The 16,540-nt window shown below is 47.3% G+C and overlaps 3 protein-coding genes and 1 non-coding gene across 4 annotated transcripts in view; 1 reads left to right on the forward strand and 3 right to left on the reverse strand.

The window, feature by feature from the left end:
- The window catches only part of LOC143320818 (chromaffin granule amine transporter-like), a 7,628-nt gene extending 4,720 nt beyond the window's left edge, over positions 1 to 2,908 (forward strand). The window contains exons 14-16 of the mRNA XM_076730787.1: positions 16 to 135; positions 350 to 476; positions 2,697 to 2,908. Of these exons, the coding sequence (XP_076586902.1) occupies positions 16 to 135; positions 350 to 476; positions 2,697 to 2,748 (299 nt within the window). The 3' untranslated portion in view covers positions 2,749 to 2,908. The remainder of the gene's footprint in view (positions 1 to 15; positions 136 to 349; positions 477 to 2,696) is intronic.
- On the reverse strand, positions 628 to 5,120 carry mak16 (MAK16 homolog (S. cerevisiae)). Its single transcript, XM_076730791.1, has 10 exons — positions 4,949 to 5,120; positions 4,245 to 4,294; positions 3,941 to 4,050; positions 3,737 to 3,801; positions 3,317 to 3,468; positions 2,896 to 2,950; positions 2,735 to 2,809; positions 2,172 to 2,279; positions 2,025 to 2,090; positions 628 to 1,655 (listed from the first exon to the last, which is right to left on the reverse strand). Exons 1-10 carry the CDS (start codon positions 4,961 to 4,963, stop codon positions 1,398 to 1,400), a joined length of 954 nt encoding a protein of 317 aa, XP_076586906.1. The 5' UTR covers positions 4,964 to 5,120; the 3' UTR covers positions 628 to 1,397.
- A 559-nt stretch (positions 5,121 to 5,679) lies between these two features.
- LOC143321539 (small nucleolar RNA U13) lies at positions 5,680 to 5,778 on the reverse strand. The gene has a single exon (XR_013077221.1). It is a non-coding gene; the product is annotated as a small nucleolar RNA U13 (small nucleolar RNA).
- A 1,461-nt stretch (positions 5,779 to 7,239) lies between these two features.
- On the reverse strand, positions 7,240 to 16,483 carry spinb (spindlin b). Its single transcript, XM_076729756.1, is given in 8 exon segments — positions 7,240 to 10,861; positions 10,977 to 11,210; positions 11,368 to 11,523; positions 11,700 to 11,794; positions 12,043 to 12,091; positions 12,202 to 12,226; positions 12,228 to 12,532; positions 16,361 to 16,483. Coding segments are annotated over 7 exon segments (789 nt in total). The 5' UTR covers positions 12,258 to 12,532; positions 16,361 to 16,483; the 3' UTR covers positions 7,240 to 10,661.
- Between the last annotated feature and the right edge of the window lie 57 nt (positions 16,484 to 16,540).

Genomic DNA, 16,540 nt, shown 5'->3' on the forward strand with positions numbered 1-16,540 from the left:
GTGTGTTTCCTTCAGGGATGGTGGACTCCTCCATGATGGCCATCATGGGTTACCTGGTCGACATCCGTCACGCCTCTGTCTACGGCAGCGTCTACGCCATCGCTGACGTGGCGCTGTGTATGGGCTTCGCTATAGGTAACACACACATACACACACACACACACACAGTGCAGTGGTGGAACAGTGACCACATGACCACCAAGAACCAGGAAGAGCACAAAAAACTCAACAAACTAACAAACACGACACAAGAGGAGAAACCCTTTCAAAATAAAACAGGAAGACAGACGTCAGCACTGAAACGTTCTTCTGTCCTGATGATGAGACTTAAAAATCTGTGTTGTTTCAGGACCGTCCACAGGGGGCGCTCTGGTCCAGGCCGTGGGTTTTCCCACCCTCATGGTGTTTATCGGGGTGATCAACATCCTGTACGCTCCGCTCTGCTTCCTGTTACGTCACCCTGCTGTCAGAAAACGGTAAATATGAAACACGAGTCAAAATCTGGAGAATAAAACTGATCCAAGATCAGTCAGACGGGATCAGGTAGTTGTTTTAGATCCGAAGATGTTTCCAGAGTTCATGTTTTCCGGCAGATTTTGAAGGTTTGACGGGAAACAGACGCAGATTTACACACTGAAGCTGATTTATTCACGTTGTTTTTAATATTTAACAAAACAAAGCAGTTTTTTAATGTTAAAGAGTTAAAGTCACTTTGTGGGATTGAATCAGAGCAGATCTGAAGTTTCTGTTTCTGCGTTTTCGTTATTTTTCTGAAAAGAAGAAAAATCTCAAACTCAGGTTTTTTTTCCCAAAAACTTGATTCATTCTGTTTTTCGTTTTCAGACATCTGAAGCGTCAGACATAAAATCAATGGTGTATTTTTATTTTTTCTTTCTCCTTAAATGGTTTAAATGTCACCTGCTTATTGATAAGTGTATCAAACGGATCAGTGTCCAGTTTATTAGGAACACCACGTTCAGTCTTTGAGGCGTTTCTCTTATTCTGCCGCGCCGCAGTGATGTAACAGGGTGGACAACAGCGGCACAAACTGATGGAGGATTCATCGCAGGACGGCTCGTGACAGAACGTACGGCGCCGACGGAAGAAGACCTGGAAGTGCCGGTGGGAGGTGGGCGGGTTTTTCCTCAGCAGAGTCTGACAGACGACGACTGGTCCTGCGCTGGTGACGCCGCCGCAGAGCGACACGTTTAGACGCACAAACAGAGATGAAGGCAAAGAGTTGAGACGCGGTGAGGACGAGAACGTTCAGCGACGCCGCCGCACAGTTCAGACGGAGAGAAAACAAAAACTGACCAGCGTGTCAGCGTGTCCTCAGCGGAGGCCGTCGACCTCACAGACAGCTCACAGTTCGATTGGCAGCTGAGGGTGTGACGTCACTACGTGGCTCTGCTCTTGGTGGCGGGCTCCGCCTCCTGCTCATACTCGATCTCCACGTACGCTCGCTTCTTCCTAGCCGCCGAGCCGTTAGCGGGAGATTTGCCCTTTGACCTGGAGGCCTTTGTCTTTGTCTTTGTCTTTGTCTCCACCTCCATCTCCATCTCCTGCTCCTCCTCCTCCTCCTCTTCTTCACTCGACTCCTCCTCTTCCTCGTCCTGTTCCTCCTCGTCGCTGCTCGTCTTCAGTTTGTTCATGTCCTGAAAGAAGAAACGACTTCCTGAGCTCCACATGTCACCACAGACGAGCGAACAGAAAACCAATGAAAGCTGTTTGTGTTTGTCAGATTGAACTAGAATCACTTCCTGTTTGCGGCGCCCGTCACGCCTGTCAGTTAATGTCTGATTTCCTCCTCGTTTGGATGAAATGTCATAATCATCGTGTGAATTCTCAAGTTCAAAACATGTTTGATGGTCAGTGACCTTTGACCTCTGACCACCTGATAACACACCGCCTCTGGCCGTCAGACGCTTCTAGACGTGAAGCTTTAAACTAATCACACATCTCACAGACGGCGAACTGTCCCTGTGATGAAGATGATGAAGATGATGAAGATGATGAAGATTTACCTCGAAGTCGCTCAGGTCGCTCTCCTCCACCTCATCGTCCGCCACAAACTCTCTCCTGCCGACGTCCTGCAGACACAGAGACACGTTCAGGGTCCTTCAACGGAAAGTGAAACTGAAACACTGAACCTCTGAAGGCTCCTTCATCACCTCGTCATCCTCCTCCTCCTCCTCTTCCTCCTCTGACTCGCTCTCTTCATCCTGCTGCTCCAGAGCTCTGTCGAAGGCGTGGATCGGGAAGTTGTAGATGTCTCCGTACTAACACACACACACACACACACACACACACACACACTTCAGATTCTGACAAACTGCTGGACTTTGAGCTAAATGCTAACATTAGCTCACACAACCTCAACAACAGGGTCATGTGAACGAGCACATTAACGTCCTAATGTCTGACATTTAGCATGTTAGCATGTTTTCATTGGCATGTTAGCATGTTTACGTTAGCGTGTTCGTACTTGTGTTACAATAAGCTGACAGCTGGTGGCTGAGTGTTGCTGTTGGGTCTCAGTGGACTGAGAGTCTGAACCTGATCCAGGTGCAAAGTGTCCTGAAAACTTCTGCCTGACAATAAAACTGACCTGCTTGTATATTTACTCTCGTTACTGTAAAAAAAAGTCCTTTTTTGGTGTTTTTAAAGTCTACACTTCAACTCGTCTGTTCTGACAGTGAAACTGATCCCAAGTCAGCTGCCGGCGGCGTCGTACCGTTCCCTGTTTGAGTCTCTCCAGCAGCTCCTTCTCGATGGCGTTGTCCAGCTGAGCGGCGATCAGAGCTTTCTCCTGCAGGCAGACAGACAGACAGACAGGCAGGTAAACACACCTGAAGCGTTTGGCTCTCACTGTGTGACCAGCTGACCGACGCTCACCTCTTTCCTCTTCTCTCGCTTCTCCACCTTCCTGCTGAGAGGAACCAGCTTCCTCCTGAAAACACAAACCGATCGATCTGAGTCAAACACTCTGCCTGTACGAGCAGTACTGCAGTATTACTTGAACACTAGTGTACTGTGTGTATTTCTACTGCTTGTAATTTATGTTTTTACTTTCTTCATTGATCTGTTCTCCTCTCTGAGGATCAATAAACCTTCATCTGATTCTGTTTTGACTTTCTGAGTTTAAACTTCTTCAGAAACTGAAAACCAAACTCCACCAAACATCATCGGTCTGTGCAGATTTCATGAAGCTGTGACCATCATCAGTCTGCTGTGAGAAGGATTTCATTGGTCCTGCTCAGTGCAGTTACTTCCTGTAGTGAGTTGTAGTTCTTGGTATTACTTTCGGGGTACTTACTGTCTCTTGAGGACCAGTTTGCGCATGCGGATCAGATACTGAGTGATTTTGGTGAAACGCTGTTTGCATTTATGTCTGATGAATCGAGGCCAGTAGATCAAATTCTCATCGATCTGTTCCAGAGCTTTCTCGTAGTTCTTACTGAGCTTCACCTGGACACACACACACACACACACACACACACACACACACACACACACAGAGAGTTTCAACACAAACGTACATGTCCTGCCTCTTCGTTCGCTGTCCCACACTGAACCATAAAAACTGAGCAGGTTAAGTCTTTCGTGTATTTTTTCCTGAAAGCTTTGAGTCAGAAGTTCTTCTCTGGTCAAACAAGAAGAAAAACTTTTGATTTCAGGTCAGAAAAGATGTCGTACAAACTGAAACATGAAGTCAATGAACCGGCGTCCTGCTCACCTTCTCCCACATCTTGGCGGGAAAAGCTGCTCTTTCAATCACCTTCATGTAGAGGAAACACTGACCTGCAGAGCAAGTGAACACATGATGAATGAGCTGACCAATGACATTAATTACTGGTATTTTAAGAGAGAGCTCGTCGTTTTTCCTGAATATTTTCATCAGACTGTCTGTGTGTTACTGGCGGACGGACTCGGTCGTTACCTTTCTCCTCCCTGATGGTGGCGTACTGGCTGTTGGCCAGCGGGCAGGACGAGCGGTTACACAAACCTGTGATGTTGAATTCATTGCGACAGAAGTTCTGACTCTTCGTCCTGCAGACCGAGAGGAGATGACACCTGAACTCAAACTGTTGATTATCAAACCTCCAGCAAAGGGCAAACTTCACTCTGCTGAAATCTACTGTTTAGTTTAATATTCATCAATCAAAGCCCAGCAGGACCCGACGACGCCGATTCCCTGAACTCACACTCCAGCTTGTGGCCTTGATGTTGAGTTTGAGACTTACTTGACTTTGAAGGAGCAGAACTGTTTGTTCCCAATAATGTCCCAGATCACCTGCAGGAAGCAGATTTCACACATTACAAACATCCACTGAGTTTCATCAGGAGGCTTTTGATTCACAATATTAAAGATGAATTTTAAAAAAAATCTCAGTATCATCAAGTTGTGCAAGTATCTAAAGAGCTCTACTGTTTTCAGGTTTTTTTCGACTGTTATATTCTGAAGTTAATCTCTTTTTAACGTAGCGTCTGTGAAACACTCAATAATAAAACTGCCCACATGGCAGAGAGGTCCTGGACATATTCAGAGGACTATATGTCTGAGACAAAGACGACGATGTGTAACGTGCTGCCGACATTATGTTCTCATAGGACTGAACAGATGTGTGTGTCGAGCCATTTTTTAACAGCTGTGTGTTTGCAGAGAAGCCAGAAAACCTTAAAATTGACCGTTTTATAACGGAGTTCGGCGTCACCTCCTAGCTTACTGCCAAAGTGTCTCAGAGCTGTTAAAACACTAAATTTCTATCAGTGTATCATTAGTGCAGATAATTACTGTTCAGTAATTAGTCAACTAGTCCGCCTAATGAGCAGCAGATGATAATTAACCCCGATTTATCCTTTTTTCATAGATGCCGGTAAGCTAACGTTAGCATGAAGGCTATCAGAGCTTATTAGCAGCTTAAATTCATGAATTCATCACACTCACGTCGTCGTGCTGCATTTCTGGTTCCTCACAGAATCGAGTCTGTTGATAGTTTCAGTTATAATCAATAAGTTCATGTAAAGTTATGACGGAGTTTTCTGTCTTCGCAGCCACATGGACCGTCAGGAAGCCACCATCTTTGTTTGCATGGACGAGATCTCGGAGTCGTGAAGTCAACGCGAAGACGTATCGCGAGATGTGACATTGAAACGTTTATTTTTGATGTTTGATGATTGTGGATTACTGTTTTAATCCATTGGTAATTATGCATGTCTTTGGGGAGCGCATCATTTAGAAATATATTTATTAAATTTTGCTAAATATTTTGGAATTTATTTTCTTCATAAACTAAATCTTTAAAAGAGACCAATAGCCGAATCTGACTAAACTAAATACAATCAGCTGCATCATTTTATTTTATTTGAATATATCCTTTTGGATTTTTTTAAAATGGGAACAACAGAATAAAGTTCTGCTAAACAAAATATTTCAATGTTTTAGCCTTTGTTGTTCTAGATATTGGTAAGCTGTACATTATTTTAACAATTTTTAGAAATAATATCCTTCCTAAATCACTTTAATAATTACCTTTAAACGTTCCAATGCTGCACTTTCAGCTCAGAGCCGCGTGATACTGAATGTAGTTCGAAAACAGTTTTAACAACACTTTCTTCTCTGTATTTTTAGCTGCTTTTTCTTTTAGAACATATTGAAAATCATGATTTCCGGTTCAGGATCAGAAGGGCTGAGGCGCAAAGCGTAACAAGTCAGGCTGCACCTGTCACGGATGGACCGTGAACGCACCGATCATCACGCTCATGAACTAGAAGGATCATGTGAAACAAACATGGCGCTGAAACTTCCTGTAGCGCCTTTCCCGCTCTTTGACTGACGGTGTCACATTTTAAGACCTGACGCTTTTCATGTCATCTCCCACCGACCACCCTGCTGCAGGTCTGTGAGTTTGTTTTGGTTTTTGGGAATGAACAGCGAGAAAAGCGGGGTTTTGTAAACTATGTGAAGAGGTGCATTATGGGAGTGACCGCGGTAAAGTGGAGAGCAGCGACACTGTGGAGAGTGACGTCACTCACTGTAAAATTCATATGACGTCAGTATTTTAAAGCTGCAGTAACTGATGTTTAAGTTCACTTGTTTTTAAATAAGAATTGAACAAATATCGACATATCTTCAGTTTGCCTTCAGTTTTTAAGCTTTTGAATCCGTTAACAGTTTATTTCCACATCCAGCAGTTATGGAACAATTTATCATTCATTCATTCATTCATTCATTCATTCATCAGTGTTCGTGTCACTTGATTTAAGGCAACGTGAACCTCAGACTTAACTTATATCGATGTCTCATTATTGCAATATTACTGCTGACACACTTTATAGAGCTGGATAATTTAATCTATAGCACAACAGAATATTTAGCTTTGTGTGTAAATCTTAAAGTAGTTCCAGCCGACAGATAAACTGTAGTGGAGTAAAAGTACAATGTAGAGAGTAAAGGCATGAAAAAGCTCTTAGTTACTTTCCACCTCTGCTATTTGTGTCAGCATTAATGTTCTTAGTTACACGTTCATGTTAAAGTCAATTAATCCTCATCTATTTATGGTCTATTTTTACCTTGTTTTTCAGCGTCTGTCGCTCTGCAGTTTCTCTCTAACACAAATATTTCAGGCCTTAAATACTCAGATTCACTGAATACCTTCATGTCAGAGTGACTGGAGTTTTTCTCGTGCAGAAGCTCTTTAAAGTCTCTAAACTTCCATAAAACACACAAATCTTCATGTTAATGTAAATATAGAAAAAGATGAGATTTATTCTGTCGCTCTTAAACTTCAAACTGACTTGTGAATCTTTAGATTTTTCTTCTTTCTCTTCATTTATAAAATGAGACGATGCAACAAAAAGCTGCTTACTTAAAAAAATCAGACAAAACCCAAAAACTATTTTTATCTGAATGTGTAATTTTAATGCTGTTATTCCGTCCATGTGATCAGGTCCTGCTCCTCCCATTTGCCTCCTCAAACCAGTAAAACCAGTCAGATTCATCTGGCCTGCAGACACAGATCTCTTCTTCTTCATATATTTTGACACAGTTCTCATCACTCTGTTAACTCAGTTTCTACGTGTTTGTCTCTTCAGTACCTGAACTAACCTGCTGCAGGTCATGTGACTCTGCTCCTGATGTTTGTCTCCATCTCGATTGGATGGTGAAAAACCTGTTTTCCTTCTCTGAACTCTCTTTCATTTGTTGTCGTCTTGCAGAAACACGGACGGACTCACGAGTGAAAAAACAGAGAAATGGTTTATTTTAGTAAATAGTGTGAGCGGCTCACGGCTGTACAACACTGGCATCTGGAGTTGGCACTCTTTAAAGGGACGATCCACCCAAAGCAGAGTCACACCTGTCATCACCTGTGGTCACATGACAATAACTGCTGTCACTTCTGTTTGAGGAGGATCATCTGTCATTTTTCTATTTTTGCTCAACAAACCCAAAAACAGGCGCCTCTGAGAGACGAAGTACAAAACAAGAGACGAAAAGAAGAGAAAGAAACCAAAAGGCACCGAAAAGCCACAAGAGACAGAAGTCAGCCGGACAACTGAAACTACACAGACATGCAACTCACATCGATTTACACTGAGCTATATATGCATGCAAAAACAACACACACGCACACACACGCACGCACGCACGCACACACGCACACACACACACACACCTGTAAAATACGAACGGCGCGTCGGCTCCTGAACAGACGACTAACAATGTCCAAAGATCCACCCAGACACGGTGCTGCCCCCCCACCACCAGAGGGGTATCAGCCTGAGGCCAGGTGCATTGTGGGTAATGCCCCAGAGCATCCAGGTGAGCTGAGAACAGCTGATTCCTCTGCTGTCAGAGCAAAGACCAGAGACAGAGGAGCCAATCAGAAGTCTTCTGGAACCAAAACAGACCAGGTGAGGAGGTCCATGACAACAACAAACAGGTGCTTCAACAGGAAGTACTTTACACTGAAAGGCCGAATCACACGTTCCCTCCAATCGACTGATCCAGATTTCAGAGACGGTGGAGAGCTGAACACGCCGTCCTCTCTAGGAAACACCATGACGTCAGAAAAACAGATGAGTCACCTCGTTTGTCCTCGTCCAATCAGACGGCAGAGATTTCTGTCAGTTTCTACCAACAAGACTCCAGAATGTTCTAGGTTCCAAACTAGAACCCAGCGTTCTGGACTCCTCCAGGACGTCAAATCTAAAACACAGGAACAACATGGAGGACGCATCTGTTGAACCAGAGCTCACCTGAAGCCGCGTCCTTATAAGGAAAGCAAAGGTGTTCGTCCTCCAATGACATCAAACTGATCCTGGAGCAGCCACGGCTGCGTTTGAATGCTCCACTCGGGAACAGGAACACACGACTTAAATCAGAATAAAATGTTTTAGAACTGGCACTACAGTGAAGATGCTAACGTCTTAACCAGGTGTGTTCCTGCACAGGTAGAACACACCTGGTTCCACAGAACGAACTGCGTTCTACAGTCAGAACGTCCCTCAGGATCAAAGAAACGATCCAGACACATTCAGCCTCAAACACGTTCTCAGACCTCAAGGTCCTTCAGACAACATGGCCGCCTACGTTAATGTCTATGAGGCTGGTGGGCGGAGCTACGGCAGTAAGAGCACAGGATTGTGGGAGATGAAGTGGATGAGAACTTCTTGAACAGGAAGCTAGAAGACTTCCAGAAAGAAAAGCAGAGATTCATCCGGCGGAAACCTTTCAGGAATAACGATGAAAGGACAGAAGAGCGAGGAGGAATCAAGCCAATCAGAACCAAGAAACACGCCGCTCAGCACGAGTCAGCTGACAGAAAGAGAGACAAAGAAGAAACTGTGCAGCGCGTCGACATGACAGCAGAAGAAGAAGAAGAGGAGGACAGACGCAGAAAGCATAAATCACCCTCCAGCCGGAGACGCTGCCTCAGCTGAACGCAGCCAGCAGCTCTGTGCCTGGACCGCCCCTCGCCGGGGAGTCCAGCCAATCAGAAAACAGAGCTCCAGGTGGTGTCAGACAGGGGGCGGGGCCTGACAGCTGCTACAGTGTGACCTTCGTCAGTTTGCTGATTTGTTGTGTCGACGTCTTATTGTGACTCAGGACTGATGGATGTCTGAGAAGACTTTAAAGGAGCATTCAGGTGTTTTTTGGGAATCTTTCGTCGTCCTCTGACGATGAGACGATGAAGACGCCGTCACGCTCGGATGTAAACCAACACTTTATTTTAAACCTCTAATTTAACCTTTAGCAGCAGAACACGAACACGTAAAGCAGCTGTGTGTTTGTGAATGAACGGATTGGACGTCCTCCTGTGGACGGACAGCCGCCTGCTGGTCAACAGGACATGAAGGACCGGGCAGTGAGACACAGCTGTGATACTATCAGAGACGCTTTCATGGTTAAAACTTGAATCATCATTTAAACGTGTCCTGATGTCTGCACCTGAACGTGTCACAAACCTTTAACTTAATGGAACATGCTGCTCATAAACGTTCAATAAGGGCCAGTAAACGCTGCTGAACACGCCGCCGTCGTCATCATCATCATCATCGTCATCGTCATCATCCTGGTCATCAGGGTCTAAAACACTTTGATGAACATCTTTTTGGCACAGATACGAACATGCTGAGAGTAAATCAAGCTGAACCAGGAACAGAAGAAGAAGAAGAAGCGTCGCTTGAATTCAACCTGTAACGAACTTGTTAGCCTCGTTAGCATCGTTAGCATTCCTGCTCAAACCAAATCTCTGTGGCGACCGCGAGCTAGCTGGGCAGCTAACGATGCTAACAGGCTAAACGATGCCGCCCATGTGACACCTGAGCCTCTCTGGCTGTCTGTTGTGGAACCTAAAGGCATTCTGGGTAATGTAGGATTCAACAAAAGACAAATGATAAAACTGTGTCCTCTGGTTCTTTCGTCCGTCCTCCTCTCTGCGTCTTCATTGGTCAACAGGTGACCTGCAGGGAGGTGGGGTCAGTAAAATGCTCTGTGATTGGACAAGAGCTCCACCTGTGCATCCACTGACACCTTGTGGATGATAAAGACAGACGGCGGTTCAGCTTTCACTTCATCTAAAGGGGCCCTGAAATCCCGTCCCTTCATTAACCCCGGCCTTCATTAACACCCCCCCCCCCCCCACCGACTGCGGAGGTCTCCGACGGTCTGACAGGGTTTCAGGAAAGGGTGGAGGGGGTCTGGTTTCAAGGATCCAGACCTGCTTTGACTCTGGATGGTGTTTGGGACCTTTTCGATGGTCTAGAGCGTCTCAGGATCGTGTCCTCGCAGATGTCTCTGGTTCTAAAAGTCAACTTTTCAAACTAAAACAGATTTTTTGTGTGATTTTAGTCCAGATGTCAGATACCACCGGCTCACTGGTCTCCTTCGGGGCTCTGGAACCAGGTTTATGTTTGAGCATGTGTCAGAGGAAGCGTCCTCGAATGATGATGAGCTCAGCGCTTTTTAAGGCCTTTGATGAAACTGAAGACTGGATCTTCTGTCTCAGGCGTCTCGTCGATCCTGGGGACTCGCTGGATCTTTAAAACCGTAGCTGTAGCCTTTCTTCACTGGGGGGTGGCGGTGGTGGTGGGGGGTTGGTGGGTCTAGGCAGGTCTCGGTAAGTCTTTTTTGGGGGTCCCGGACCGGGTTTCTGGCCTTAGGAGGTCTTGACCAGGTCGTAGACGTAGATGTGGAAGTCGTCGTCGAACTTGATGAAGTAGACAGAGGGCTTGGCCTCCACCTGGTGGATGACCATCCCCGACCGCTTCCCGCCGTCCTCTTTGGCGTACTCCACCTGTTTGCCCACCAGACTGTCGACGACCTCGCCGGGCTCCCGCTCCGCCGCCACGCTGTCGTCTGCAGAGAGAGAGGCGGCTGTTTAAAACTACAGATGAAACAACCAACATGTGGCTGAAAGACTTGACACTGTTCATACTGGTCACACTGGTGATAGTGGTGTGTTTCCACTCACTGGAGTCGGGCATGATGCGCAGGTCTCCCTCCTTGTAGTCGTCCAGCAGCTGGTACATGTAGAGGACGGGGTCTTTCTCGTAGGTGATGTAGAACCAGGAGGTCATGATGGGGGCCCGGGCCAGCACCATCCCCCTCCACTCCTCCTTCGGCCCGTCCTCCGTCTCAAACATGTGCTCCACCGCTTTCCCGATCATCGTCTCCGCCAGCAGCGAGTCGCTCACCCGGGCCGGAGCTGGACCAATCACAGAGAGGCAGGTTACACTGACACCATCACCTCTGCTCACATACATGTACATAAAACCGCAGCGTGGACCTGCAGTTCCTCTAGCATCCACTAGAGGCTGCTGTGGTCAAACTGAATGTGGGGGGGGGGCTCCTCTCTTCCTCACCCACTCTGTCGGGCAGGACCTCCAGACCCACCACCCGCTCGTCGCCGTACAGCTCCAGGCCGTAGATGCAGTCGAAGCCGTCGTATTTGATCAGGTAGAGAGACGGGTTAACAGGGACCTGGTCCAGGACTGTCCCCTTCCACTGGGACGACTTACCTGAGAGGACACACACACACACACACACACACACACACACACAGATCAGCTAAACATGAACAAAAAGGAGGTGTTCATGTCTCACGGTCGTCTCCAAACCAGTGGTGTGACCCTGGTCAAGAAGAACCCTGGTCAGTCTGAGAAGCTAACCAAACGTCTCTTCAGATCTAACTTACTGCCTTCCTTCCAGATGTGCTGGATCCTGCAGCCCACGATGTTCCTTCTGGGCTGAGCCAGAGTCTTACTGGGACCAACGCTGGTCCTCTGTTTCCTGCAGAGGACGAGAAAAACGAGATGAGGGAAACCGACGACGCAGACGACAAAGGACAAGATGAAGAGAGCGAGACAGCGTGGAGGAGACACAAAAAGGACGAAGAGTAAAAGTTAAAGTGAAGGACGGGAAAGAAAGAGAGGACGGAGGAGAGAAGAAGACAAACATGTTCCAGCTGTGATCTGGAGGTCTGGTCCTGGGAGATAAAGTCACATGATTCATCATCAGCTCGCATTCGTCAGACTTACTTGTGCGAGTTCTTCTTCTTCATCATGTTTGCAGACACGCCTGAATGTCCTGAAACACAAACATTCAGCATCCATCATACGGACAGGTGGTGCGTTCAAGGACACTCTGACATCTGAGCTCTGTGAGTCAGTGATTTAAAAACCTATTTCATATCTCACCTCCGTCTGCTCGGGGCCGCGGGGCCGCTGGGCTCTTGAATGGGGTCTTCATTCATCCACCTGTAGGGGGGGCAGCCAGCCAGGCCGTCGGTCCAGGCTGAACGCTGGGAGTTAGCGTGTGGGGGGGAGGGGGCTGGGGGGAGGGGGTTGAGGATGGAGGGAGGGGGCAGGGGGAGGAGGGTAGGGAAAGGAGGGAGGAGGAGGTGGGAAAGAAGGAGCACCAGGAATTAGGCCGGGCCCCGGACAGGCTGCATGCAGGCCGGGGACAGACTAACACCTGGAGACCGAGGCGACGTCACAGCTGATGGACCTGATGAGGAAACTGATGAACCTGAGGAGGAAACCAGAGCGTCATCAGACCATCAGACGTGTTCTTCACCTTCTAATCAACAATCAAACCCGAGCTCATCCTCAGCTGGAACACGTTCAGCTTCCGGAACAGTCGACATTCAACTCTTCCTCCAAACAGCAGCAGTGACAAAACGCTGAACCTGATGCTTCCTGAGCGAAACCCATTTGAATACATTTCCCATAATCCCTTGTGAAGAACTGAAGAGCTGACTGACATGAACTCAGTTGTTTTGTAACAAGAAACATTTTTGCAGCAGAAACAGAATCAACATTTCAGAGTTCAGTAACCGCCTGACGTCACGGAGGTCGTTCGTTTCCACTCGCTTTGCCGACAGAAAAAACAAACGGCGGATTCCTGAAACTCGGTGGAAGGCCGCAGCACAGGCCGAGGACCAACCAGGACACGTTACAGCAGGTCTGAGCCGCCGAGCGGACACACGAATGATCTCCACTGTCCATGACACGGAACGTGGTTTCTTCAGCTGGACCAGCGACGGTCCTGGAAACACGCGGCGGCTGTGCTGACAGCGTTACTCGTCACAGAGGACTGAGCGGCGGCCTCACGGAGCTCTGCGCTCTCTGGATGTTCTCACTGCTGCAGCTTCAACACGACGAACTGATGGTCTTCGTCACGAAAAGGTAAAATGATCGTTGTGCTGCTTTCTGTCGTCACACGAGCTCGTTAGAAAAAGACTCGTTATCTGAGGAAACTCTCGGAGTCCGACGCTCGGTGGACACGTTGACTCACGACTGGTTTCACTGGTAACATTAATGAAGGCTCAGTTCTCTTCAGGTGTCCCGGCGGACCACCAGTGTGGCTGCGTCATGTGATCATGAGCGCCGCTGTCACAAGTCCGAGCCGATCGTGATTGATCTCTCCATTCATTAATGAACTGTTTCCACAGTCAGACTAACGGCGGCTTCAGGCAGGAAGTCTGACAGACCAATCACAGCTCACCACCTTTAACCACCTGCGTGATGTCATCAGGAAGGAGGTGCTAGAGGCTGACTTCCTGGAACAGGAAGGTAAACAAACATGGCGTCTGGCGCTGTGTGTTTGATTCTGGCTGTCTGTGCTGAGTGTGAGCTTTCCTCAGCTCCACCTTCATCCCTCCTTCACTGCACCTGTTCACAGGTGAGGAGCGCTCTGTGCTCCTATTGGTCAGCTGCTCGTCTCTCTGTCGGTAGTCGTCCGCTATGATTCTCTGAAAACCACCTGAAGCCGCCGTGATGGACGGATCAAACAGCCGGTCAGCTCCAAAATCTGACTTCATTCAAAGTTTCTACAGCTAGTGATCGTCCTCATTATTGATTATTTATCATGTTTTCAGTTAATCGAGTCCAGAAAAATCCAAAGACTCTTTCTGTTATTCTGCTCTTCATTGTTTGGTTTCTGTATTGTTTTAATTGTCATGATGTCTTCAGATGACTCATTGTCCAAAACCCAAAGACTCACTTCACTGTCATGGCAGAGGAATCGTGTTCTGATCGATCAGTCGGTGATGGGATGGATCCGATCAGCTGATCTCATCACTTTGTGTCTGAAGCTCGATGGATTTTACAAAAACTGATCATCAAAGGTCAACAAACAGAGAGTGAACGACAACTGAGTGCTGGACAGACAGACAGACAGACAGACAGACAGACAGACACTCCTCTGAACACTCTGCTGTCTGTCTATGTGCATAAAAACAACTGCAGCGACGAGCACAGAGCTGCTGCCACGCGAGCAGCCAATCACATACATGCAGCATCGCAGTAACTCTGTACGACAGCAGACCAGAGCAAGACCAAGACCAGAGTAAGACCAGGATCAGAGCGAGACCAGGACCAGAGCGAGACCAGGCGGAAAGACGAAGCCAAAAACCCGGCAGGAGGCAAAGATCCACTGTGAGGATCAAAGCTCAGAACAGAGGCTGGAAAACTGAGCTGGAGGAAGATCTGCTGCTCTTAGCATCATCATCATCATCATCACACCATAGAAAGGAAAGCTGATGTATTCCTGTAACACCGAGCATCAACACAGAGCTCTGCCAGCGTCGATGAATCCACTGATCTGAAGTCAGCAAACAGTCTGAAAACGTCTCGTTTTGTTCAACAAACGCTTCAAACCTAAAGACGCTGAATTTAAACCTGTTTAAGACGAAGAAGAGCAGAAGATTCTGGTCCAACTGGTGAACCTAATGACCAACTTCAGTTCAGGTCTGATCGTTTCACCAGTTCAGAAGCAGAAAACTAAACGGATTCATCACTGAAGTCATTTTTAAGCAGCTTCCTCTGACTGTAGTCTGACTGTAACTAACTGTAGTCTGACTGTAGACTGTAGTCTGACTGTAGACTGTAGTCTGACTGTAGTCTGTAGTCTGACTGTAGTCTGTAGACTGACTGTAGACTGTAGTCTGACTGTAGTCTGACTGTAGACTGACTGTAGACTGTAGACTGACTGTAGACTGACTGTAGTCTGTAGACTGACTGTAGACTGTAGACTGACTGTAGTCTGACTGTAGTCTGTAGTCTGACTGTAGTCTGACTGTAGTCTGACTGTAGACTGTAGTCTGACTGTAGTCTGACTGTAGACTGACTGTAGTCTGTAGACTGACTGTAGACTGTAGTCTGACTGTAGACTGACTGTAGTCTGACTGTAGACTGACTGTAGTCTGACTGTGGTCTGACTGTAGACTGACTGTAGTCTGTAGTCTGACTGTAGACTGTAGTCTGACTGTAGTCTGACTGTAGACTGTAGTCTGACTGTAGTCTGACTGTAGACTGTAGTCTGACTGTGGTCTGACTGTAGACTCGTTTTTTTTCTGGAACGCTGAATAATTGGCTTGTTCACACTCGTGTTCTGGTTTTAATCTGGATTTCGTGTTCAGTCATCTGACGTAAACATCACATCCTGTTCTAAACTGACTCCTCACACGCCTCTTTTTGAGCTACAGGTGACTGTGAACACCTGGTGATGCGTTCACTGACCTCTGAGGCTGGAGGCAGAACAAAATGTCCTGCGGTTCAGTCTTTCTGCTCCGAGAAAACCCATGAACACCAAACGCAGCGTCTCCTCACGCCGGCATTTGGTAAAAATCTAATGATCATTTTTTAATCCAGATTTTGATCAACCATCATCATCATCAGCAGCAGCAGCAGCAGCAGCAAACGATGACCTCAAAGTGTCTCAACTCAACGCAATGAAGACAAGCAGCATCAATACACATCTGTCACCATGTCAACACAATCCACACCTGGCTGAGCCACACAGGAAGCACACCTGAGGTCAGCTGACTCTGGACACAGCAGCCTGTCAGCTCAGCGTTATCCAGACATTCTGTACATTTCTTCTTCTACACTGTTATTGTTTGCAGAATAGATGACCCTCCTCCTCCTCCTCTTCCTGTGTGTGTGTGTGTGTGTGTGTGTGTGACCAGTCACAGACTGTCATGAATGTTCGTCTGTGGCTGCTGCAGACGAGCTGGTTATTTTGCCTGATGATGATGATGAAGACGACCAGCCAGAGGTCACAGTTTACCCTCTTCATTAGGTGTCCGCCTCAGCACCGGCCCTGTCGCTTACACTCCAACATCTTCAAATATGTGCACAGATAATTGGTCAACCCCCATCCGGCAGCCATATTGCGCCAGTATTTATAAAACCCGCATCGGTGCAAAAAAAGGCGCAAGCGAACAAAGGGAGAGGGGAGGTCTGTGAGGAGAAAACACAGCGCTATGCTAGCTGGTTTGCGCTAAAACGTCAAAGCGGACAAACGGCCCGTTAAACGGCTTGTCCGGCGGTGCCAGAGGCCGCAGTTTCTTACCGATGCAGCAATCAGTGTCGCCACATAATCCCGATCAACCGCCGCGGCTCCAAATTGATCCGCTCTGCCTCCGTTTGGCTCTCCGCGGTGCGATCAAGCTAACTGCGCTAAAATGGAGGGAGGGCGGAAGTGAGGCGACGGGGTCTTCAAATTAAAAGTGAGATTTTCGATGCAGTATTT

Source organism: Chaetodon auriga, chromosome 5, assembly GCF_051107435.1.
Source record: "Chaetodon auriga isolate fChaAug3 chromosome 5, fChaAug3.hap1, whole genome shotgun sequence".
In the NCBI taxonomy this organism is placed as follows: Eukaryota; Metazoa; Chordata; class Actinopteri; order Chaetodontiformes; family Chaetodontidae; genus Chaetodon; species Chaetodon auriga.

What these genes read in the sequence shown, in the direction of transcription:
- mak16 (XM_076730791.1), bottom strand. An exon ending in CCGCCAAGATGTGGGAGAAG is followed by an intron (nt 3,469 to 3,736) that starts GTGAGCAGGACG and finishes GTGTGTGTCCAG; the next exon opens with GTGAAGCTCAGTAAGAACTA. An exon ending in AGCGAGAGAAGAGGAAAGAG is followed by an intron (nt 2,810 to 2,895) that starts GTGAGCGTCGGT and finishes GTCTGCCTGCAG; the next exon opens with GAGAAAGCTCTGATCGCCGC.